This window comes from Eschscholzia californica, unplaced genomic scaffold, assembly GCF_041429995.1.
Source record: "Eschscholzia californica isolate CP2 unplaced genomic scaffold, dmEscCali1.0.p SCAF_2, whole genome shotgun sequence".
Classification (NCBI taxonomy): domain Eukaryota; kingdom Viridiplantae; phylum Streptophyta; class Magnoliopsida; order Ranunculales; family Papaveraceae; genus Eschscholzia; species Eschscholzia californica.
Genome location: NW_028238309.1, coordinates 25585322 through 25612859, shown reverse-complemented (window position 1 = coordinate 25612859; position 27538 = coordinate 25585322). Strand labels below are relative to the sequence as shown.

General features: G+C 36.5%; 1 protein-coding gene across 1 annotated transcript; it reads left to right on the top strand.

The window, feature by feature from the left end:
• Nucleotides 1-3144: 3144 nt before the first annotated feature.
• LOC147557122 (uncharacterized) lies at nt 3145-7303 on the top strand. Its single transcript, XM_086657629.1, has 5 exons — nt 3145-5082; nt 5168-5396; nt 5489-6470; nt 6556-6688; nt 6771-7303. The coding sequence occupies exons 3-5, from the start codon at nt 6138-6140 to the stop codon at nt 7157-7159; spliced, it is 855 nt and encodes a 284-aa protein (XP_086513755.1). The 5' UTR covers nt 3145-5082; nt 5168-5396; nt 5489-6137; the 3' UTR covers nt 7160-7303.
• Nucleotides 7304-27538: the final 20235 nt, after the last annotated feature.

Genomic DNA, 27538 nt, shown 5'->3' with positions numbered 1-27538 from the left:
TTCCATTCATAATAATGTGCAATTTGATCTGTTATTATCAAGTAAAAAATATATTTTTGTAATACGTAATAAAAATACATAACAAAATACATTTTTTATGCAAAATAATGTGTTATTCTCCAGTAAAAATACCAAAATTGAAAACAAAAGTTTATTAGCAGAAGCAATATGTGTTCTTTATCAGACATTTCCTATTTAGGTAGAGAAATAATATAAATTGTTGCTTGGATAATGTTGATTTCAAAAAGCTAAATCAATTTTATCTGCTGATCGTTGGAACAAGTTCTAAGAACAAAAAGATAAAGGGAAGTCAATGGGAGGCCGCATGCTTGATGTGGTGGGAGAGTCTAAATTTATACTAGATTGCAAGTCAATTTATACTAAAGTGCAAGTCAATTTATACGAGATTCCAAATCAAAAATGGAAAATCTTTCTGATATTTTTTTCACTAAGAAACAATGTAATTTTGTTAACAAATAAAGTTTGTTATTGAAATTTATCTATTTTGTTTGAAGCAAAATGTGTTTTTATCTACTTAAGTATGTTTTTCATATACAAATATTATTCTGTAAACAATAAAAAACTGTTATGTTATATTTTCAGCCAAACAATCGATAAACTTCAAGTTGAAAAGTATAAATTTTATTGGCGGCAAAATGCTTATTTTCATCTGACAAACATATATTGATTACTGAAAATTATATAAACAAACAAAATAATGAGAATAAGTTGGAACAAAATGTGTTTTATTATAACAATAATAAAAAAATTTCTTTTACAGTTCAATGGTGTACAACCATGAATTTTCATTTCAACAAGGCCCAACCATGAACTCGCCAATTGCAGTCTTCTATAAGACAAACTGCAGTGACATGCTTTAAATCGTTCTTCACAAACTTGAAATCGTGATCCATATTTATACTTTATTGACGAAGGTCGAACCCAAATGCCATCGCGGCCCAAGAGAATAGCTGACCAACTTGAAATCTTGACCGGTGCTTATACTATATTAATGAAGGGCGTATCTAACTGCTTTAACACCCCTGGAAACAACTGACCAACGCGGGCAAAGATTTTACCCAACCATCGGATTTCAGAGTCGTCTTCTCTACTCCATTTGATGAATGAGGTTGAAAATCCATGACTAATTACCTAACTTCGTATACAAAATGGATTATGTGGGAAAATGATGCATTATGAATAGTGTAAAATGCATAATGTTTCATAAGTTATATGAAATGCTTAATGCTTGTATAATGTTTATAGTAAATAAGATGTTTTAGACAGTGCAGAATATGTTATGTTAATGAAATGTATTATAATGTTTACGTAGACAAAAGATGTAACACAGTGAATACAAAATGTGGTATGTATAAAACATGCAATAAAATGTATGTAAGATAAGAAATGGTATTGATAAATACACGATTATTTATGAAACAAAATGGAAAATAAATAGCAAAATGTGTATCGATGTATAAAAAACAAGATATGTATACTAATTATTGATAATATTCAGAAACGGTTTGAAACAATGACATGTTTTATCTTAACTGAAGAAAACGTGTTTTGATATATAAAAAACACGTTATGTATACAACATAGCTTAATATTCAACATCTGTTATTAACCGAAAAAAACAGAAAAATATCTTAACAGAAAAACGTGTATTTTATATAATATAAAACGCGTTATGTGTAATAAATATGTTAATATTCAGAATCTGTTAATACCTACTAAATTTGAAATAATATCTTAACAGAGACGAGGATTTAGGGTACGGTGATGAAGAGGTTAGGAAGATATAACTGCTCCTGAAGATGAAGACGAAAATGTTTTCATTAATGAGAGATTTTAAACTAAAAATTTTAAGGTTTATGTTAGAAGATGATGAAAACTGAAAATGATAATAGAGAGAGAAAGTATGAAAATGTTTTCATCAAATGAAGATGATGAAAACAGAAATGGGTAAAACGATTCTGAAAACTAACCCGATGGTTTGGAAGCTGATGAAACGGTGATGTGAGAACTCGGATAATAGAGAGAAATTATGAAAACAACCGATTATAGAGAAGAAAGTATGAGAACACTTATTTGATGAAGATGATGAAGGAAGAAGATGGAGATGATGCTGGAAGATCTTCTGTAATCGGCTGGTGTTTGTTTTTATGGAGCAACATCAATGAGCGTATTTAGTTTTAGAGAGAGAAAGTAAGAGTGTTTCAGTAATGGGAGAGAATATTGGAGAGAGAAAATCAAAGAAAAAAAAGGAAAGAGAATTTTTGTGATTGGTTTTCAAAAGTGGCTCTTATCTTATGTATAAGGTTATAAAGGGTATTATGATAAAATATAAATCATAGAGATTTGTGTTTTCTATAGAGATGGGCCCATTTGGACTAGATTTCTATTATAATTATTATTTTAGCTTAAAATCCTATATTAATATTAGGGTGGACTAAATGTGGGTTTCGGTGTTGTTTTTTGAATTATAAACCCAACAATTGTTTATTTAATTAAGGGAATTGGTTACGGGCCCTTCATCATTTACAATATAGTCAATTTTTATTAATTTGGACGAATCAACGGTCCTAATCAAATCTATTATATATAATAAATTGAGAAGTGTGGAATGGGACAGTAGAAAAAAGTCTGGTCGTTCCGCTCGATTCTGCTTCAATCATGGCCTTTGGATCCATCTTTCCCTATTATTCTTCATTTCCCACTCTTATGTTCCTCTTTCTCTCGATCTCTAGACGTTTTTATTTCTTCATCAAAACACAAATCTAATGTTTCTGCTTCCACCTTTCTCTATCTCTAAAACTTTTCACTTCATTAAACATAAAGATCATGTTTCTCAACTACAGTTGTAACTACGGGTGTGTTTGATTCGGAAATTTCCCTGGGAAAAGAGAATCAGTTACCTTAAAAATATATTTTTCATGTGTTTGTTGAGTATTTTAGGGAAAATGAGATTTTCACTCACGTGATCAAAATTTTCTATTTTTCTCTAAAATCAAGGAAAGTTGTTACCCACCTCCCCCTAAAGAATCTCTTTCTCAGTAACCATTTTTCTCACTTCACCTTATTTTTCTCTCAACAACTTTCTCTCAATCTAAATCACTTCTTCTATCTCTCGACTTCTTCACTGAATATATGAGCAACAACTTTCAACAACTCGGTTTAAAAATCTCAACACGTTTCTCTCTCTCTCTTTGAACTATCTTGTGTTTACAAAATATCAATTCCAGGTATGTCATTAATATCAAAGTCTTCATTTATATTGTTATTTCAAATATATGGTAGTGTTCTTCCTTCAAAACTAAAACTTGAATATAATAATGATAGTATTAACTTGGACAAATTGTTACTTGATTGTTGACAAAAGTTGATACAGGTCATTTTCGGTTTACTCTAGTTCTCACTTGTCTCAGTGCACATGTCAAAACCTAACAACAAACAGAGTGGATCGATATTTTCATCGGTCATTTACAAATTTCATATAACCAATAGTAACATGATTCTTTACTTAGAGTTGATCACAGTCTTTAAATATCTAAGTAAGTCCTTACCAAATTCAACTTAGAATATAAAGAATTTTAGATCATTGAAAGGTTCAATCAAAGAACTGCTACTTTCCAAGTAACAACTTATAAAATAAATAACGACTCTGGGTCTTGATAACACAAATAGACATATAGAGAGAGTAATGAAATTATGAAAAATAACAACCTGGATTTTGTAATAATTGAACCTGTTCTTGAAGTTTTCAAGTTCTTTAGTTCTGTGCTCAATGAGGGCAACCAAAGCTTCTTCCTCTTGTTGATTCTTGTTATGATTATAAGAAGAAAGAATATAAATTTTGAGAAAGAGAATACAAGAAGGAAGAAACAAAAACAATAGTATTCATTTAATTTCTGTGTTTGTAAAGAGTTTCATAGTTTTTAGAGAGAGAGAGAATGTTGCAGAGAGAGATAGAGTTGTTTGGCATTTGGAGGTCTGATTTCATATTCATATTAATATCATTTCTAAATTATTTTTGGAAAACTCAAATCTTTAGAGAGAACTAAAAAATCCATCATAGATAATTCCAAAAGTAAAAAAAAAGAAAAGAATGATAACTAAAATGGCATCCACTGTTACATAATTATTGATGGGGAAGGTTTGAAATAAATTACGCAATAGTATAAATATAGTTTTTATTAATTACTATACTTTCTAAGATGGATTTTCTGTTTAACTTTCTTACTCACTGATCATTTGAATTTGTATTGCTTATGATGTATTGCTTATGAGTTCTCTATTCTACTTAGTATTAGATTATTTCATGGTGGTGGTAGTACTAATAATAGTTCAGAGTTCTTTATGTCTCTTTTGTTGTTTAGGTTTTGATTTCATTCTTGTTTAGGTTTTGATTTTGTAAAGAGCAAATTTTGTATATGGCTTGGTTTAGTATTTAGGTTAACCAAATCACTTCTAAGATGAGTCTTACCTAGCATGGACCAACATATACAATTCATTTTCATATATCTTTATTTCATTATGTGCTTCATTTCTTAATTTTTATAACTATTTGGTTTAGTTCGGTTAACGGTGTAAAATGCTTACGCGAAAGTTGCGCTTAAGGGTTGCGTGTATGATGATGATTATCATCATATATGCATACTGGAGTCATCGTCGTAGAAGAAATGCAAATCTCAATAGAATGCCTCATATTAATCGAGACCAAGAGAGAACAAGTGTCTTAAAGAGGATGTATTTAAAGAGTGACCGCTATTGTCATGAACAACTGCGAATGAAACGGACCAACGTCTGTGTGCTCGGTTGCGTGGTTATGGGTTACTTGACAAACGCCATGTAAAGGTAGAAGAACAAGTAGCTATCTTTTTGAATATTGTTGGCCATGACCAACGTAACCGCAATTCAGTTCTTCAATTCATTCGATCGAGAGAAACTGTGAGTAGGTATTTCCACTTAGTTTTAACATCCGTACTTAGACTCTACAAAGATATTGTGAAACTAGCAACAATAACAAACTCTCCTACAGACGGAAGTCGTCGAAAATCTTGGCATGATAACTTCAAGGTTAGTTTAGAATATGAAATTAACTGATCTAGTTAAACTTTATTTACTTAATTAGTTTTAATTGACATTATGTGATATCATATAGGATGCTGTTGGTGCAATTGATGGTACACACATCAAAGCAAATGTTCCAATCAAGGACCAACCTAGATATCGAAATAGGAAGGGTTTCATTTCTCAAAATGTTCTTGTAGCGTGTGGATTTGATATGAAATTTCATTACGTACTTGCCGGATGGGAAGGGTCTGCTCATGATGGTCGTCTATTAAGATGTGCAGTCAATCGTTCTGGACGAAAACTAACTGTTCCAATAGGTAGATAGTTTGATTTAGTTGTATATTAAATGAAAGATACTACTGAAGTTTTACGTTACTAATAATAATCATAATGAACCACGTCCATGTAGGCAAATATTATCTTGCTGATGCGGGATTTCCTCTTGTGCCTGGATTCCTCACACCATACCGTGGTACTAGATATCATCTTAAGGATCGCGCTGGTCATCGTCCCCAAACACCCAAAGAGTTATTTAATTATTATCATTCATCATTGCGCAATGTTGTAGAAAGAACTATAGGGTTGTTGAAGAAAAGATTTGCATATTTTTGAAATTCTCCATTCCACGACATCGACACACAAGCTAAAATAGTAATAGCATGTTGTGCATTGCATAATTTCTTACGAGATGGAGATCCTGATGATATAAGTAGTGATGAAGAAGAAGAAGAAGAAAATTGTGGTGAAGAAGAAGAAAATGGTGGTGAAGAAGACGAAGATCATGATGTGCAAGACGCAGAAATTAACATTGTTCCATCACAATTGTGGACAGCTAATAGGGATTCGATTGTAGAAGACATGTGGGCCGAGTATTCAAACTGATATTTATGTGTTTCATACTTTCTAGCATGTTAAAGATTATGATTTTCTTTTAGAGATGTTTCTTTTGGTATTACTAAATTAAAATAGAATATTTGATTTGTTTAGTCTTTAATATTAAACTGTTATTAGATTTAATCTGTCTAATCAAAATTGATGACATTGTGAGTGTTTTTTCAATGAAGATGGCTTCTCAGTCTGACAACATGGACTCAACCAAAAAGACTAAGAGACCCACTGTAGTTTGGAGTAATCTAATGGACGACATTTTAGTGAATACTCTTTACGAGAGTATATTGGTCGGAAAAAGAAATGGAAATCAACAAGAAATAGATGAGATATTCAAGAAAGTTGGAGTTACCATTACTATTGAAAACATCAAAGCTCGAATGAAAACATTCAGAAAGCATTACTTTACCGCGAGAGCTGCAATCAATTCTAGCGGTTTTGCGTTTAATACTGAGACTTTTCATATTGAGGCTGATGATGATTCATGGAATGCTTATGTAGCGGTAAGGTGTACTCAACTTGTTAATTTCCGTATACAGAATTTGTTAATAATAAGGTATATTAGTATTATTGACTTTTGTTTTGTAGGAGCACCCAAATGCAAAAGACTTGCGCACTAGGACTTTTCCATATCAAGAAAAACTAGGATCGATTATTGGAATGGAACAAGCCACTGGCAGTCGACAAATTGAAGCTGATGATATTTCGACCGAGACACGTGGTTAGTGGTTAATGTCAACATTAACTTATGAAAGTTGTGTCATTTTTCCTAAAATTTTTATATTTACTTAATTTTGGTTTAGGTGAAAGTGCAAATGTGGAGCCAATCAATTTGGATGAAGATGATGGTCTTGGCTCTCCTACTTCTACTCAACGTGCCCGGTCTGTAACACCAAAACGTAAACGGCGATCAGGATCAGATGATACAGGCGCATTGCTTGTAGATGCTGCAAATAAACTTGCAGAAGCATGTCAAACTCCTTCACTTAATGGAGTAGAAGATGCATTATTGGCCATTCCAAACTTGACAGATACCGAGTTTCAAGCTGCTTTGGTCCTGTTTTTGGATAACCCAGAACTTGCACCGCTATTCTTAGAACTTTCTGAGAGATTTCGAGGAACATGGCTAAGAGGAAAGTTGTCAAGTGATAAAGGGGTAAAAACTTTTGAATTTATTTTATTAATTTTTTAGTTGCTTAGGGACATTCTTTGAAGTGAAGACATCTACTATGATGATATTTAATAAGTTAGTTCGATAAATTCTTTAATTAAGATAATGTAGGACAAGTATTTGAGTCATTTTTAAGCTTTTAAGAAAAATGTCTTTTTAGTTTAATGAAGTATTACGTTACCAATAATATTTTATAGAAAAATAATTTAGTAAATAAATATTTTTCTATATGCCAGACAAACAACAGAAACTAACAATATGAGAAAAATAACTTTATTTTCTTCGGTGACCCAAACAGTAGAAAATTCAGAAAATGTTTCAAGGAATCAGATTCTAGAAGAAAATGTTTCTCCCTGAGACACTTTCTCTTATTTTTTTCCTTTCCCTGACTTGGAATCAAACACACCCTACATTCCCCCCGTTGAAATTGAACTGTTTGGATCTTCTTCTCCAGCAGTTACCTTCTCATGCTCCATTAATTCTAACGATTGGATTGGAGTTGTTACCATATTTCGCTTCCCTTCAGCATTGACGAGTGTAAAAGAAGAAGAATCATATTGATTTGATCATGGGTTTTTTAAATTAGGGATTGGTCATGAAGTTCTTCTATAGTCATCTAATTCCTAAAGTTTGCTTGATATCGCCAGTTTTGCTAATTCAGGTTCATTGGTTTCAAATCTTAGAGTACGTCGCCATTTCGGGTTTGTTCACACAATTTTGTTAAGACTTAGGGTCTGTTCTTACAATCATTGAGGTAAATACTTTGCTTGAGTTGTGAGCTTATAGATTCATGCTGATTAAGATTTTAGGCCTATAAGTAAAAAAAGCAAATGAGAAGGAAAACATTAATCTTAAAGTTCATGATTGTAGTTGTTAATTCCATTATAAGTTTTGCGATGTTTTCATTTTGGGAAAAACTTTCCTCTCAAGAGAAGGAGCTTCTCGTGAAGGACGTTGAGGTAATAACAAATCATTCTTTACTCTTTGATTCTGATTTCAATTGATTTTTAATGAATAATATGTATACTCACTGCGAAAACATGAAACATTTATAATGATCGTGGCTACAGTAAGGAGAAACCGAAGCCATTCTTTTTAATGGCCCGAATCAGTTACTAATAAATTTCAGGTCGTTACAAGAAGCCTCGTGGCTTACACTTGTAACGTCTAGTGCCCGTTACAAATACACGTTTTGTAACGGTTTTTCTACGAAGAGTCGTTATAAATAAGCAACATTATATACCTCTTTATAAGCCGTTGTTGATGATCTAAAAGATGGTCACCAATTGACTTGTCAATGAGTCAAGAGAAGACCAAAAGCCAAACCGGGCAACCCGCGTCAAGCCTAGAGTTGGAGGGTCGACACGACTATCATAGGAGCCTTAAGCCCTGCCTTAACTAAAATACAACCAGGTTTGTCTAGGATTTGCGAGAAGTGCGGGGGTCCATGTAAGCAAGACTGATTGATAGGCCCAAAAAAAGGTTTATACCCCCTAAGTATACGGGGTCAAGTAATAATAAATACAGTAAGACCAGAGTCGATCCTCAAGGAAGAGTAACTTTGCTTTAAATCTAGAATTCAACCCCCTTTCATTAAATTGATTTTGAAAATGATAAAACAATAACAAACTAAAGAGGAAGGGAGCAAGATGAAAAAATATTGAGGATTTTAGAATCCACCATATTAATTCACTTTCTAACACATGCAATTAATCAACTAAACCTCTTTCGTTATGACTCAAAATTTAATATAATGAACTATTTACATTCTGGAAGATATTCTTGACAAAACCATTTTATAATCATATATTAGACAATCAATAGAAATTAAAGCACAATCAAAAGATTTAATTAATCATTAACAGGTCTCAAAAAGATCAAATAAAGGTTTCATCTACAACCCTAGATGAAGAGTTAACTATACATGGAATTTAAGGAAATATTCATTGAAATTACAAAATAAATGAAATTACAAAAGAGAAAGGAGAATAAATCACTAAAGTGTACACACTTCCATAGCTCTACATGCCTCCATATTGTCTGGTGCTTGCTCCAAATATGCTCAAGAATACCCCCAAAATCCAAGTAATGACCTCTTTTAGTAGCTTGAGAGAAGAGAGACCTGGAAAAAAAGATGGGAGAAGAAGAAATTTTAGAAAAGAAATTGAAAATAGAAATTAGAATTAAAATGAAATTGGGAAGAAGAGAAGGTGGCTAGTGAGAATAGAAGAAATGAGTTTTAGGGTTACTGGGAAATTTGGCCCTAAAAAATTTTGACTTTGGTGAAAAAGGATCAGTCAATTTTTGTAGTCTTCAGGTCCCTGAATAATTTTTAATTTACAACACCTTGCGACAGTTTTGCAACGCCCTGCAACAACTTTACAACGCCTTTGCGGCAGCTTTGCAACACCTTCGTAAAAAATATTGTGATTTTAACCAAACAAAATACCAATATTTGGGGGTTTAACAAAAAAAATACAAAATTTAGGTTTTTAACAAAAAACTTTAACTTGTCTTTTTAAACTAAAAAAATTTAAAATTTCCTGTAGAAGAGAGAAAAGTAAGAAATAAGGAAACAGATGTAGGTAAGAAGAGTAGAAGTAAGAGAAATGAGAGCAGTTTTTGTCTAAGATGGAACATAGGAATAAAAGATTTATTTATATGGGTTGGTTAGGGTTTAAGAAGAAAAATAGAATTTTGGGTTGCTTTTGGAACAAGAAAGGGCACTTGTTGGCTATAAAAATCAAGTGAGAACCAATTGGGGGCCAAAAAGGTAATTTTTAGAAATCCGATACCCTTTTCTACATTTCTGGCGGCTAGGGTTTAAAAGGATAAGAAATTTTGGGTACAATTGCGTTGGGAGTATTATAGCAAAGGTGAGACGCGCCAGTACCCGTCGGATCTACATTGCACGGATCTGGGTGGTTGGAGGAGTGGGTGCACGGTGCTTCCGAGGATGACGTTATTAGCGACGAGCTTTTCCACGACCATGAAGTCTAGCATGATTACCCGGTTAGATCTTCCTTTCCCATTTCCCAGGGGTACTGATATTATCCCAACTGTGAGGACTTTGTTAGCCCTAAAATCTCTTAGGTAAGATTGATAGGACCTCAAATAATGAGGACTTACACCAAGTTTCCGGAGGCAAGCTCTGCCCATGCCTTCAGTATAGCTGCCACTGTCAATCATGATTCAGTTCATGTTCCAGTTTGTTATCGTAGTTGTGATTATTAGTGGATCAGTGTGTGGGGTAATTACGTCAAGTAAATCGTAACTCGTGAAGATGATTGGTGGAATTTCCCTTTCTGGTTTTGTGAATATAGAAGGTGTTCCCCTTGCTTCGTTTGCGTATTTGTGACGAGCATTTTTTGTGTTTCCCCCGGAGGCTGGTCTCCCCGTAATAGTATTAATGGTACCCACCTTCTTGGTTCTGAATCCTGTCTGGATTCCCAATCTTCGTTCAACTTCTTAGCCAAAGAGAAATGGGTTTTTATATCGAGCCCTGACACAAGTCCTCCTTTTCCAGAGGACTTTTTCACCTTGTATTCGATTGATTGAGCTCGGTGTTCTTGTTTGATGTATTTGTCGAGTTCTCCTTTTCTCACGAGTTCTTCTATTAGGTTTCTGAGGTGCCAACAATCCTCTGTTTTGTGGTCGTGTTCCCTGTGGAAGGCACACCACGAGGTCATGTCCTTTGGCTCAAAATTCTTTTTATCGTATTCGCCTTGGGCAGTAGGACTTTGTCCTTTTTCACGAGGATCTATATTATTTCCTCTCTTTTCTGAATCAGCGATGCGTAGGATCTCAACTGCCTCATTATCACCATTTATCGGCAATCGGTCCAAAGCAGCCTATAAAAGAGCATAAAATCACCTCAAAGAAGGGACAGTTAGAAAAAGGTTCACTCAATATTAATCTTTTATCTTCAAGGGGCCATAAGACTGTCGTGAGCATCGGAGAGGTTTTCGAGCTCCTGTAGATTTTCCTCCAAGATTCCTGGAGCAGGAAGAGTGGGACACGGATTGATCGTGGAAGGAATCAACCGAGCAGAATCAGTCAATTATACGTGATCCATCATCAAGTTATCATTGTTCTAACTGATATCGGATTGCCAAAAATCGACATCAACGCCCCTAACCACGTTGTCCTTACTGAGTAAACTCCTTTACTGCTCGTACCCTTTTGACTCTTTGTTGATGGATCACATCTTATGCCTAGATCCATCCTTTTTCCACGAGATCAAAAACTCTCTTGATGAACTTGTTGAGTAAAACCATTTAGACATGTAGACCTCTACCATACGTCTACCCGCTTGTTCTCAAAATAATAGATGGCACCCTCCGGAGGCAGACCCACCATTGACGATGGAGAGCTTCACAGGTGTCTTAGTCTGGGACTGAGTACACATTATACTCAAAATTCTATCAGGGACTCTTTACGTTTTTGTCAAAAACGCGTTACTGCGAACTCATGCATAAACCTTCATTGAATTCTCCCACCCGAACAAGGCTCCCATCCTTTAGCTCTTCAACGGATATTTGACCGTAATGTCCAATTACAAGACTCAACGATGCGCGAGTCGCATAAACTAGAAATTTAAATTACAACATGAAACCCATTCGTGCTCAAAATAAGAAGAAAAGTTTTGTGGCCATAGTAGTTTACGCATCCACAAACGTCCACACATAACCACATAATATGACATTCATAATATCAATGTAAATTCGTAACTTTGGATTCGTCTCTAAGACCTGGAATCATGGTTCGATTCATTCCCCGAATTTGTGGACTGGTAGCTTTTCTAGAGATACTTTTGGCATCTCTATGCCAAACGGGCCTTAAGTCCATTTTCATGAAATTTGACAAAAGGCGCATTTCGGTTTTTTTTGGTATAATTTCCAAAATAAATTTGATGAAACACTTTCTTTGGGCCTTAGGATGTCCCGGTCAATTTCGGAAAAGACCATTACGTGAAAGATGAGAAAATTTGGAGAGAAACGGAAAAAATTCACTCTCGAGTCAAGCCCCGAGTAATCTCGACCCGTAGTCCGAGACCTTTCTCGAAATGACCTGAGAAATGCCTTGATCAAGGCCTGAGACACTCTCCCTTGGCCCTATAGCAAGACCTGCCCAAGGGTCGAGACAAGTTCGGATATCTCGGGACGTGTCCTGGGCCAGAAGTCTGAGTTACGCGTCTCAGACTTCCACTTGTGCAATACCTCTACTTGAGATTCCCAAGACACCGACTCGATGTTCAACTGTTTGAGTTCGCTAAAACTTACTTAAGCGGCGAAGATGAGAACTCCTTCTCTATGACTAGATAATATCTTGAGAGTTGAATACCTTTTCAGTCTTATGCAGTGTAGCTAGAAAGCCATAACTTCAGAGAATTTTCCGCACCAATTGTATTATAAGGAGGTCCTTTTACAGAGACTTCTACAATAATCAGAGTTCTAATTGAATTAGGATTTAATAAGAATTATCCAACAAATTATCTAAAGTTTTTAGTTGTAATTCCCAGTTGGGAATTGATCCAATCTAAATTCCTCTCAAGGCCGCCCTTGAGGGGCAAGTGGGCAAAGCCTCGTGTAGCGCCCCAAATCTCAAATCTCAAGCTAACCGCCTTGAAATCGAAGATTTGGGACCTTCAAACTGGATCCACGAGCAACGCCTACCATGAGTGCACAATCAATACCTGAAAAACAAAATAGCTGGGTTAGAACCCAACTGCAGTAGATTTCCTCAAACCTAAGTCTCGGATAGGCAAGCTCAATCCCTAATCAAGGAAACATTGCATTCATATTCATTATTGGCGTTATCTGAAATTTAACGTGACAACTAACATAATACAGCGAGATTCACCTCATACATGTAGAAACTAACAATTTATATTCTTGATTATTAGGTTTTCAATGTCGTCGCATTCTAATCCAATACTAATTCTCATAATATAACAATCTTTCTCCTTTTCGATAGATATAAAAAGATCACACTTTTAACCAAGATACACCTTTATAGAACCCAAACTTGACAATTTAGTCGACAAAACATTATGCCAATAGACACAATCATCAAACCCTCGTCGAATGATATGGCAAGTTGGTGCCCACGTTGTATAAGAGTGTGGTCCACAAGGTTATCCTTGTGTTAGCGCCGACCCCATACGCTCCATACCTAGGTTACATCCGGTAGAGATGGTCGAACCAACCACAAAACTCATACAACCCTCCACCTACACCATCACATCACACACACAATAGCATCATACAACAAACATAGGTTGAATGAGAGTGGTCCACAAGGTCATCCATTGTGTTAGCGCCGACCTCATACTCTCCATACCAAGATCGTATACGTAGAGAGGGCCGAACCAACTACATAAACTCATACAACCCTCCATCAACTCCATTACATCACACACATCATAGAATCATACAACGAACATAAGTTGAATGAGAGTGTGGTCCACAAGGTCATCCATTGTGTTAGCGCCGACCCCATACGCTCCATACCTAGATCGCATCCGTTAGAGAGGGCCGAACCAACAACATAAACTCCCACAATCCTCCACCAACCCCATCACATACAAACAACCAAAAGGGATATGACAAGTTGGTGTCCACGTTGTATAAGAGTGTGGTCCACAAGGCGTCCCTTGTGTTAGCACCGACCCCATACGCTCCATACCTCGATCGCATCCGGTAGAGAGGGTCGAACCAACCACCAAAACTCATACAACCCTCCACCAACACCATCACATCACACACACAATAGAATCATACAACAAACATAAGTTGAATGAGAGTGTGGTCCACAAGGTCATCCATTGTGTTAGCGTCGGTCCCATACGCTCCATACCTAGATCGCATCCGGTAGAGAGGGCCGAACCAACCACATAAACTCATACAACCCTCCATCAATTCCATCACATGACACACATAATAGCATCACACCACAAACATTGGCTCTAATAAAGAATTACAAACAAGTTCACCAAACCATTGAAGCCAACAACACATGACAAGTCAAAATGGATGATGATCATAATAGATCCTCACGTGGATCACAATCTCAAACAAACAAATAATAATAATAGTTAACAAATAGAGACTCACCAATATAAGGTATCATCTATCTAAGAAATACATTGCTTAAAGAATAGAAACCATGTGAATTATCTCAATAAATTCGCCCATTGGAGATTGTCTCGACACCTAGTACGAATCCTATTATAACTCCTCACTCGGAACTCCAATTAATGCACTGTTTGAACCACTAGAAAATAGACAAACATACCTTTCTAACCATACAAGATACACACCAAGATTCATTATCAATCAATACCAAATTAAATTTTAATCTAGACCGAAATACAGTAGGGACTGTTCTGCCACCTCGTACGAAAACTACTATAACTCTTCGCTCGGAACTCCAATTACCACACCGTTTAAACTAATAAAAATTAGACAAACAGACCTTTCCAACCATATAAGATACACATCGATATTCATTATCAATCAATACCAAATTCAATTTTAATCTAGACCAAAATACAGTAGGGACTGTTCTGACACCTCGTACGAAAACTTCTATAACTCTTCACTCGGAACTCCAATTAATTCACCATTTGAACCACCAGAAAGTAGACAAACATACCTTTCCAACCAGATAACATACATACCGAGATTTATCATCAATCAATACCAGATTTAATTTTAATCTACACCGAAATATTGTCCTCTATAGATGTTTTTATGGAATTCAAGATAAAACTAATATCTAAATCATTCAATCATTCTTTATAGAACTTATGTGATTAACAATACCAAACCTATCATGGAATAAATTGAAAAAGCCTACAAAAGAATTAGGAGATTGGAAATCTACCTTTTTTTGCCATAGATGACATTAGGACCACAATTATGCCTCTTTCTCTCTCTAGAGAACTCCATCTCTACCTCTTTTCTTCTTTATTCATTCTTCCTTCACTAAGGAGTGGCTTGTTGAAGATTAAGAAGATATACCAACTATATCATAAACAATACATTGATTTCTCCAATTTATTCATCAAAATCTTCTCCAAAGAATACCATTTCTTTTTTTCTCTCTAAGTTTTGTTTTAGATCTACAAAAAAGAGCTCTACACCCTTTTTGTATAATCACCTCAAGCAACCCTACTTTTCCTTCTAACCCACTTCTATTTTATGATACTCAAGTCCACACTAACTTACTATTCATATTAGGCCCAAACCCAAATTGACCTGGAGTTTGGTTATGTCCACCTAATTTGATATAAATAATAAAATAGGGGTGTTACACCTCGCTTCGAGCCGTCAGGGTCAAGAGGCCTCATAAGACGATTAAAACAAAAGAATTGTATGTAGGGTTTTAAACCCTTATACTAGTGTTTATAGCGGAAATAAGACATCTAATGTCTACACTAGTATCCCCAGGATCACATGCAAAACTAGTAATTAAACTAACGGAGATAGTAGATTACCTTAATCGCTTTTCCCTCGAACTAGTTGAATTGATTAAAGAAGACCAAGAGCTTCAAACGTAGCTCCTCTACTTGGGACACGAGCAATCAACTTGATCTCCCACCTTGTTGTATAGCTAGCACACCAATGGTGGTTGGAAAGAAGAACACCTTCTTCTTTGACTAGATTGATAGTAATGGGAATTAGCTCACTTTCTCCTCTCTACTTGATGTGGTAGAGTAAGAAAGCTTAGAGAGAAATTCCACACCTTATTCTCTGCCCTAAGAGTGTTTATATAGAACCCTAATGAGAATCCACCTCCTTTTAGGTTTCCCAAAATACCCTTTAGAATAAGATTTAGGGAAATAGTCGAAAATAGCAACTATTGATATTTTCTCAATTTCCTAAGGAGGAGGTGTCCAAACACCACGAAAATTGGCAGATATAATGTTTATTATATCAGAAACTAACCCTCCAAAATTCAGCCCAATCCGAGCCCTAGAAGTGCCCGAACCGGTCTAGGCCCAAAAACCCTGTTTTTGGCCTTTTTGTACTATCTTTGCCTAATTCCTTTTTAGGCCTATGAGATATGTTTATGGGACACTCCCATGATTATATATCACTCCCACTAGTCATATCCTAGATCAATTTGTCACTCTTATGTGTAACCCGTTGTAGGATCCGATCGAAGTTAGCAGCGAATTACTTCGTAATTCGACGATCGTAGTTGGTCTCTAGCTACAACTCTACGATCACTAAATCAATCGGACTTGATGATCTTCCACATCAATTATCCTATCCGACAAATTGTTCGCATTGTCACCTTGGTCGAAGGACATCTCCTTCAACTCCTTCAGACTCCCACTTGGACTTAGAACAAGTGCAATGCCTCGATTCCCGTGTCAATTTAGTATCCCATCTGATACGTCACGTCATTCAGACTTTCTTGATATCCGAGTACAACTGTAAAAGACAAACGATTAACTTTTAATCCGTTTGAGCGCGGCCACGCATTTTCAGTTGCTACTCATCAAGTGGCCTTGAGACACTTTGTACCTAATGTGATTAGGGTGACACAATCCATTCTTGCCCCCCCACTTAACTTCATGTCTATCCTGTCCTTCCCAGTATCCGTCTTTATAACCTCCTTTTACGGCGCGGCGTTTGACGGAACCAAAGTCGGACATTCCTTTCATAAGATGAGTGGAGCACTCAAATTTTGAGGAATCTCTCCAATTGTCTTTATGAGAAGTATTGACGTTCATCACGAGTGATGTACTTCTCATTTGAGGGTTATCCAGTGTATAAACCTTTTACACACCCACGTAGTCGAATAGAATATACTATTCCTATAGCCCATGAAACTGATCTATCCCATCGACTCCCGTGCTAGTCTTCGTGAGTCATTGTTGTTCATGCAATGACCTGGACCAGGGTTTTTGATAATAAATATTCCAAGTTCACTTAATAGGGTTTCATTCATCAGATCACGTATCTGACAAACCTATTCGGAACGTTTTATTATCAATGGACTGTCGTTTAAATACTAAACCAAATTTAGACGACTTGTGAAATAACTCTATTATTTTCGATAACGAGAGTTGTAAATCTGAGCCTCTTCCGTAAAACTCTTTTTACCCACTCAGTTTTACTTGTCGAGGTTTAAAATTATACCTCATGCCTTAGACTGTGTATGAATCTCATACTATGTCTTAGGTGACAGTTTAGTTTGACTACCGTGGTAGCCGGTTTTAAACTTTTCTTATTATCAATTAATTTGAAGATTGCTATCTTCAACTTTGATAATATCTAGTAATCTTTACTAGAGTTAAGGCCTTTAATTCTTTATGTAGTATTTGCAACAGTTTCCGGCTTAAACACTTTTAGCCTACTTTCCTTCCATGTCTGAAAGTTTGCTACGATGACATGTTCAACTTTTGTACTACTTCATCCTTTAGCCTTCTAGGATGTACTAAGTAGTGTTTCGGTTTTCCAATCCGAATTCGGATGTTTAAATGCTAATCATGTCCAACATGATTGACTTTATGTTTTCGAACATAAATGTCTCTCTCATGCGTGCTAGCTCATCGGTGTCTTTTTTTAGACTCCGAGTTTTGCAACGCCCTCTGTCATGAGTTTTTGGGTCGAAATTCTTTTAGACTTTCCGAGTCTTAGATTTTTCTGTTTCGGATCTCAGGCATCTCAGCGTACTGAGTCTCTCCAATCCTATCATCCTTTTGATCTATGCTTATAGATCTTCAGATGCCCAAAATGGCATTTCATCCTTGTGTGTGGTCCTTTTATTGAGTCAGTGTGTTCACTGTTACACAACATCTTATGTCGTACTCAATCTTTTGTATGTACTTTTGTTTCTCCCACTTACCTTCTTGAAATTCGTGATTCAAGATTTTCTTCATTCCTCAGGAATCAAACTTCTTTGATTGCCTTTTTGAATCGAAGGTTCTAACTCTTGCGTGCTTTTAATCCGTCGATAGATTTCTGAAGTATGCCTATGGACATAACTTGATTGGAAGAATCTTATTCTTCTTGTCTAGTTTCGGGAAACATGAATGTTTCCATCCTTCTCAGTTTTCTATTTTGGAAAACCAATTTAGGTCTTCTGTTGACTTAAATTATCAAGCTTCATATCTTGACGAGATATGGATTCCACGATGATTTTGGCTTCTAGCCAAAATCTGGAGTCAGTTTCCGTTTCTGCGTAGGTCTTTTATCTCTTCAGAAATAACCTTTATTTTCTGAGTCTTTAAGATTTTATTTTGACCTTTCTAGGGCTTTTGAACAACAATTTGGAATTTTCTCAACTACTTTGAGATATTCCTTTAGAGACACTTTCACTCGCTTTGAGAGTTCTCCTGCGAATGACATTCGCTTTTGTGCGGTGGGTTTGCAAGATCATATCTTTAACCTTTCCTTTTCCGAGGAGCCGCAGTTTGTTGCTCTTGGTCGAATTTAATCGTCTTGTACAAGTTTTCATGATTGTTCTTCATGACTCTTCATGATTTTTCTCATGATCGAATTAAATCGACTTGTACTTTTCTCCCACTTATTCTTGTAATAATTAGTGCTTTTCTCCCAGACTACTAGGTGTGTTAATTATTAGGAGAATACTATCATGAGCAACAAACACTTTGTTCTCTTGATTGCTTGTGGAAAAAGCCCAAATTTCTTCTAAAGAAATTGCGTCAGACTTTAGCTAATTTTGTAATGCTTTTACAAGCTTAGCTGTTAGACGGACTTTGGTAAGTGTGAAAACAATCGTTTATAGAATATGTCCCAAAATATTCGGAAGACTGGCTTAAACCCATCTTTGATCGAATTATGCATAGCAATGTTCGATTACTCCCACTGAATCCACCATCCCTCAGATGTGTTCCATGGAGCGAGTTGGGAAACGGTTTCTCAACTCCTTTGATGGTTATCAAGTATTTGACTCAAGTTTTTACCACTCGAATCTAATCGGATGACTTAAACTCTCTTGTCAAAATGATTCTTTTACTTCGGTTTGTACTTTGTTTGAACCTTTCAAACATTCCGACTTATACTTTATGATTTGTACGTTTCCATACTTTATGAAGTTGTCAGAGTACGTATTTGAAGTTTCTCTCGTTAGCTTCTGCAAGTAAACTTATAGGTCTGCATAACACTGTATGAGTCCTAATAGATTACCAGTCTCTATGCCTTTTGAAAAGGGTGACTTTGTCAATTCAGTCTTTAAGACCTAATTGACAATGCTGAAGTTTAATGAGTTTGAATCTCTTGATTTTATCCATTATCAATGTTAACCTTCAGTTAATTTTACCACTGGTTTAAAACGTCATATGTTTCTAGAAGAACAAAATAATCACTATTAAGTTCTAAGCTAGATCAGTGTCTAAAAGAAGATTTTGATCCCTTTCAGCATCCCCAGCATTACTGCTTCTGCTCCCTCTTGGATCTTTACTTCTTTTAGTCAAGTATGTAATTCCCTTAAGCTCCCACTGAGCCGCTCATCTAGTCTTAAATACCTGATGAAGGAATTTTACGATACTTGTTTTTAACTTTGTTAACAAGGATACGGAACCGGAATTCATAATTCCATTCCTTTTGTCCTCCAGGTGCTAAAGGTAGTTTCCTTTTAAATGGTCTAGCCATTGTTTTAGAAACATTCACAGTAATGAGGAATACTCTTGATCGTGTACTCGGCAACTGCTTTTCTTTGATCAAATGTTTGTCTCACTTGACTGATCCTTTTGCCCTTTTGAATCTCAAGAGCTGTTTCTTAGATTCTTTGTACCAAATCTCAAGAACCTTTCTTAGACTGGATATTCCCGTATGTTCTGCTCAGTTTGTTCGTAACAACCTGAGTGACTCATCTAAGGTCTTTATCAATTTGTTCAATCGATATTGAATTGGGTGATAGATGAATTCTGTTGTCTTCCATTAGGATGACTTTCAGATTGCCATGGAGGTTTCGTGCCTCTCCATTTATGACTTCTGTAGGAACTATTTCCTCAGTTTGTCTCAATGGTCGTGCTAGCATCCATTACTCTTCCAAAGAGAATGTTATATGATTGTTTGCAAATGGCTTTTGACCTTATCTAGTATGAGTCAACATTGGGACTAGGTATTCTAGACGTTTTCCTTTTTGAATCTGAGAACTATTCTCGGATTTTTCCATTCTAGGAAGTTGATCAGCACCTCCCTTAGGTGTGATTCAATGTTGAAACTGTTTTCATGTGTCATCTTAATTCTACATAAAGAAATGGCAAAGTTTTAAAACTCGTTATCGTTTTTGAAAAACATTAGTTTTCCCACATTATTCAATAAAATCGTCCCCGATTGAATAAGTGATTCCAAGACCCCAGTTCTTCGGAGTAAAGCGGACGAAGGCCCTACCCTTTGACTCCGTCGTTCCGGGTGAGCGAACTACTTCACTGATCATACCTTATGACTCTTGGTTGATAGATTTCATTAATGAATGACTAATCTATCCTTTTGCCTCGAGTATCCAAGACTCTCTTGCTGATCTCGTTGAGTAGAACCATTTAGACGTGTAAGCCTCTTCTATAGACCTACCCGCATTGTCCCAAGGTAGAGGAGGTACTCTGCGAAGGCCGACCCACCTTCCTCGAACAAGGGCGCAACGAGTGTCTTAATCTGGATAGGCGATTACTCAAGATTACTTTTGGGGACTTTTACGCTAGTCTGGCGTTTGTTATAGTGAACTATTTAGCCTAACTAACATCTATGACATAAAGCGTAAATAAGTAAGTAAATGCGCGCGAGAAAGTAAATCAAGCAGACATGGATCCTAGTATGGCCCCTAACCTAGAAGATCTAATCTCCTTTGGTTTTCTTCTTGTTTCGCCTTTCGGTTCGTCTTAGATCGCCATCTTTGAACCTCCATTGATTTCTCCCACTCACCTTTGGATTTCATCCTCGAGTTTCTTCAATGGACTCATAGACCCTAAACTCTAATTACAAGACTCTAACGATTCGCAGATCGTATAAACTTGAAATTAAAATTAATTACAAAGCATGCACCCATCCGTGATTAAAACAAGAATAAAGATATAAATCTATGGCCATACTAGTTTCCCGCATTCACATCACATGCAATCATATAATATATCAAGGCTAAGAATTATATATGCATGATTATCTTGGGAGATACTTTAGTTGACATCACATGTCACATTACGGACGTTAAGTCTAAATTCGAAGAATTCAACTAATGGTGCGTTCCGGTTTTATCTTTTATGATTTCTAAAATCATCTTTAAGAAAAACTCCGTTTCGGGTTCTGAAAGCCCGGGTCAATTTCGGAAAAATATTGGTTCGATTCTTAATGATTTCATAAATCAATTTAAAGAGAAATCCGTTTTGGCCTTCTGGATGGCCCGGATCGATTTTGGAATTATTTGGTTGGAATCGGAAGAAATTTTGGCAAAAACTCCCACTCGAATGATGGTCCCTTTTTGTGGTCCGAAAAGCCTCGAAAAAGCCCGGGTCAAGTCCTAGACAAGTCCCGGCCCAAGCCCACAAAAGGGCTCTGACAAGGTCCGGACATAGCACGGCCCATAGGCCGGCATGTCCTGGCCGAGGCCTATCAAGGCCTGGTCTCGTCCTGGCCGGAGCCAGGACGCTAGTCCATGCACCGAACGCGTCCTAGACGTGTCTGGTGCTGGACCGGACCAGCACTAGGTGTCTCGGCCTAGTCCGAGACACCCAGAACCTCCCAGACGCGTCTCCAAGACGCGTCTGGTCGAGAGCTCTGGACGCGTCTCAGACGCGTCCAGGAAGCTACCAGTGCAGCTTCTGGTCGCGTCCTAGACGCGTCCGAGCTGCTCTGGACGCGTCTCCAAGGCGCGTCCAGATGCTTCCATTACAGCTGGTGGTCGAGTCCTAGACTCGACCTGGACGCGTCTCCAAGACGCGTCCCAGCTGCTCTGGACGCGACCAGTGGCAATCTGGTTGCAGCTGCTGGACGCGTCTCCTGGACGTGTCTCAACAGCTGCTCTGGACGCGTCCAGTGGACGCGACCAGCAGCTTCCTGGCCGGACACTAGGGTTTCCAAAACCCTAGTTTCCAAAATTTTTTTTTTTTTTGTGCAAATCTTATTTGCTAACTTCCAATTTTAAAACTCTTTCTAAATTTTGAAATCTTTTAGAACACTTCTAAAATTTTACAAAACTTGTAGAAACTTGTAAAATTTTCCAAATTTTGTTTTGAGAGTTTCCTAAAACTCAAAACACTTCTTTTAGAACACTTCTAAAATTCCGAATTTTTTGTTTTTCAAAAGTTTCCAAAACTTAAAAACAACTCTTAATCAAACCAATTTTGGATCAAAATCTAGGTTTTTGAAACTTTTTCAAATAACAAATTTGAAATCAATTTGAAAAATCTTTGAATCTAATCCAAAATTAATCAAATTTTTTATGTTTAAAACTCTTTTAAACATAACTATCAACTTAATCAACCATGGATTAGTCCGAAATTCAATCAAATTGAGTTTTTAAAACACTTTCAATCATCAATTTGATTCTCAATTTGAAATTCATTGAATCCCATTCAATAATATCAAATTGTGAGTTTAAATAATTTTAAAACACTTTTAAAATACTTTTATAAACTCAATTTATTAAACTATCAATCATATCCAATATGAACTAGTTCGATTCTTAGCAAAAACTAGTTCATTGCAAGAGGCTCTGACGCCACTGTAGGGTTTTAAACCCTTATACTAGTGTTTATAGCGGAAATAAGACATCTAATGTCTACACTAGTATCCCCAGGATCACATGCAAAACTAGTAATTAAACTAACGGAGATAGTAGATTACCTTAATCGCTTTTCCCTCGAACTAGTTGAATTGATTAAAGAAGACCAGGAGCTTCAAACGTAGCTCCTCTACTTGGGACACGAGCAATCAACTTGATCTCCCACCTTGTTGTATAGCTAGCACACCAATGGTGGTTGGAAAGAAGAACACCTTCTTCTTTGACTAGATTGATAGTAATGGGAATTAGCTCACTTTCTCCTCTCTACTTGATGTGGTAGAGTAAGAAAGCTTAGAGAGAAATTCCACACCTTATTCTCTGCCCTAAGAGTGTTTATATAGAACCTTAATGAGAATCCACCTCCTTTTAGGTTTCCCAAAACACCCTTTAGAATAAGATTTAGGGAAATAGTCGAAAATAGCAACTATTGATATTTTCTCAATTCCCTAAGGAGGAGGTGTCCAAACACCACTAAAATTGGCAGATATAATTTTTATTATATCAGCAACTAACCCTCCAAAATTCAGCCCAATCCGAGCCCTAGAAGTGCCCGAACCGGTCTAGGCCCAAAAACCCTGTTTTTGGCCTTTCTGTACTATCTTTGCCTAATTCCTTTTTAGGCCTATGAGATATGTTTATGGGACACTCCCATGATTATATCTCACTCCCACTAGTCATATCCTAGATCAATTTGTCACTCTTATGTGTAACCCGTTGTAGGATCCGATCGAAGTTAGCCGCGAATTACTTCGTAATTCGACGATCGTAGTTGGTCTCTAGCTACAACTCTAGGATCCCTAAATCAATCGGACTTGATGATCTTCTACATCAATTATCCTATCCGAAAAATTGTTCGCATTGTCACCTTGGTCGAAGGACATCTCCTTCAACTCCTTCATTGTAGGGCCCCCTATTTATTTCATCTTTATAGAAAACATTACCAAAAACAACAAATACTCTATTTTAGCTCAATTGGTAGATATCGTGATAAATGGTACAAAAAACCCAAGTTCATCCTCAAGCATAAGCATTTTTTCCTTATTAAATTGTAAATTTTAAATTACTTTACTTCACACTTCTACCACCACAATAATTACTAAACCTCCACATTGTACCTCCACTACCACTACCATCACCACCAAGACCACCACCGTTACTAAACTTCCACGCGACAACCACAACCATTAAATTGTACTTTTTCTATTACTTTAGTTGGGACCTCTACCACGACCACGATTAGTCGATTACTAATCTTTTAGCATTGTACCTCTACTATCACCACCACAATTACTAATCATCTATCATTGTACTTCCACTACCACCACCACCACCCCCAACACCACCATTAATAAATCTCAACACCACAACAACCTCCATCAATAAACCTTCATATCACAATCACCAGCATACCACAACCAACACTATCACCATAAGCACAAAAAAAGAAGGTTGAATTTCTTTGCGCTATTTTCTCCAAGAATCATTTTCTAATCTTCTTTTTTCTATAAAAAAGAAGAAGAAACAGAACAAGCTCATGAGTCGCCGAGTTCCGACTTCGCTGAACCACTTGATAGGGAGGTCGACTAAGGACTGACTGTTGGGTTATGTAATCTCCTAGTGTTGCTAGCAGAATCTCAGACATCTAACATTTCTACCACTAGTATCCCAGGATCTCATGCATAAGCTAATAATCATAACTAAGTTAACTAGTTCGATAAATACCTTAATCGCTAGTTTTCCGTCAAACCTTTCTAATCGCTTTTGAGAAAACAAGAGCTCCAGTTGTAGCTCCTCTACTAAGGACACCGAGAAATCACCTTGATCTCCCACCTTGTTGTTAGCAAGAACTCCAATGGTGGTTAGATTTAAGAACACCTTCTTCTTTGACTAAATAGATAGTTGAGAATTTTCTCTCTTTCTTTCGCTACTTGATGTTGTAGAGACTGAAAGCTTCTTGAGAATTTTCCACACCTATTCAAGTCTGAAGAGGCATTATATAGAACCCTAATTTAGAGTACAACCCTAATTAGGTTTCCTACAAGTCCCTTTTGAACAAGATTTAGGAAACCCTTAGAAATAGCAACTAGTTGCTATTTCCCTGTTTCCCATAGCTTGGACGACCACATCATGCCCATCTTGGACATATCTGGCCGACCCCTACAAGGGAACATGTCCAAGCTTGGCCGTGTTCTTTTGGGCCCCAAAATATCCCTTTTGGTGTCCGACCCAAATACCCCTTCTTTGGGTCTTTTGCACTATCTTTGTCTAAACTTCTTTTAGGCCTTTGGACATATCTATGGGTCTCACCCATTCATATATGTCTCATCTCTTTAGTCATATCTTTTGATGAAGTTGACACTCTTTGTGTAACCCGATGTAGGATCTAGACGAAGTTAGCCGCGAATGGCTTCGTGATTCGACGATCGTAGTTGGTTTTTAGCTAAACACTACGACCCCTAAATCAGCTGGACTTGATGATCTTCTTCATCAATTGTCTTATCTGAAAAATTGCCCGCATTGCATCTTTGGTTGAAGGACATCTCCTTCAGTCTCCGACTTATACTTAGAAAAAGTGCAATGGTCGATTCCCGTGTCAATTTGTATCCCATCTGATACGTCACATCTTTCAGACTTTCTTGATCTCGAGCACCACTGTTAAAACAAATAATTAACTATTTAATTCATTCGAGCGTGGCCACGCATTTTCAATAGGTATTTCATTAAGTGGCCTCGAGATACGTTTTAGTATGACAAAATCCATTCTTGTACCCACTCAACTTCATGTCTATCATGCATGCCCCAGTTACTGCCTTTATAACCTCCTTTTACGACCTGGTGTTTAACGGTATTGAAACTAGACATTCCTTACATAAGATGCGTGAAACACTCATGCTTTTAGGAATCTCTCCAATATTACCATTGAGAAGTTCTTGACGTCCATAACCATTGATGCGCTTCTCATTCATGGATTATCCAGTGTACATTCCTAATGATATACCCACGTAGTTGCCGTGAATACCCCATTCACATAGCCCATGAAACAACATTATTTTGTCGATCTCACGTGCTAGTCTTCGTAAGTCATTGTTGTCTCTGCAATGATCTGAACCAGGGAGATAATAATTAAATAATTCCTAGTTCACTTAATAGGGTTTCATTCATCAGATCACGTATCTGACGAACCAATTTGGAATATTTGTTATCCATGGACTGTCGTATAAATACTAAACCAAAATTAGACAACTATGAAATAAATGGCTTTGTTTATGTTCGATAACGAGAGTTTGTAATTTTGAGTCTCTCTGGGAAACTCCTTCACTTTTGTCAATTTACTAGTTAAGGTTATTATCTAAATATACCTTATGCCTTAGACCCTTGTATGAACTCATTCATACTTCATCGTAGGTGACAATTTAGTTGTCAACGCATGTAATCTGGTTAAACTTTGCCAATTATCAATCGACTGAACTTAACTTCAATTTTCTTTGATAATTTCTAGTTTCTTTGCTATATTTCTAGACTTCTCAAGTTTCAATTTTATTCATTCGTTTGGGGAGTCTGCAAGTTTGCAGAAACTACTTCATCCAAAACCTTTCTAGGATGTTCTTTAGTAGTGTTTTAGATTGTTTTGTCTGAGTTCGAATGGTGACCTCTCATTATACTTCAAGTATTTGAGATGTCTTAGGCGAATGCTAATCATGTCCCACATGACCGATCTTATGCTTAAAGCATAAACATTTTTCTCATGGGTTCTTGCTCAACAGGGCCTTATAGACTTTGAGTGTTGCTGAGTTCTATGCCATGAGACTTGGGTTGAATTTCTCTTCTAGAGTCTTTCGTATTTAGATTCAAGAATCTTAGCATAGTAAGTTTCTTATATTAGTCATATCATCTTTTCGTTCTATTTTCATAGATCTTTGATGCCCAAAGCATATCATCCTTTTATGTGTGGTCCTTTATGGAGTCAGTTCTTAACTGTATTCAACATCTCAATGTTGTTCTCAATCTTGTTATGTACACTGCATACCAGACCTAGAAAACGCGTTACTCCCACTTACCTTCTTGAAATCCTGAGGTTCAAGACTCTCTTGATTCCTTAGGAACCAAACATTTTGATTGCCTTGTCGAATCGAAGATTCCAACTCTTGCCCGCTTCAACCCATTGATGGATTTCCGAAGCATGCGTATTTTACTAACTTCTAAAGTTGGTAACCTTTTAACTCCCATAATTCATTAGGGAAGATGGTTTTGACTTTCTATGTTAGTGCGGACAAAACTTAGACTGAAAAAGATTTCGTTCATAGTCTCATGGTATGAACCAGTGATCTTTATCTCCTTCTATAGTTTTGGGAAACTCCAATGTTTCTAACCTTTTCATTTTTCTTCTCTAGAAAACCAATTCTCTGTCGAATGGGTTTTACTCTATTAACCAAATTATCAAGTTCCAAAACTTGATGAGATTGGATTCCATGTTATTTTGGCTTCAAGCCAAAATCTAGAGTTGGTTTCCGTCTCTGCGCAGATTTATGACTTTTATCGTTTATCAGTAAGATTTCAATCTCATAACTTGGTCGAACTAATTAGACTCGTACATTCTCTCTGACTTATTCTTCTGATAATATAGCGAAGCACTAATTATTA

Bases quoted from the DNA above. Each gene is read 5' to 3' on its own strand.
- LOC147557122 (XM_086657629.1), top strand. From the start codon at position 6,138: ATGAAGATGGCTTCTCAGTCTGACAACATGGACTCAACCAAAAAGACT. The intron at 6,471-6,555 runs GTAAGGTGTACT...TTTGTTTTGTAG, and splicing joins CATGGAATGCTTATGTAGCG to GAGCACCCAAATGCAAAAGA. The intron at 6,689-6,770 runs GTTAGTGGTTAA...ATTTTGGTTTAG, and splicing joins TATTTCGACCGAGACACGTG to GTGAAAGTGCAAATGTGGAG.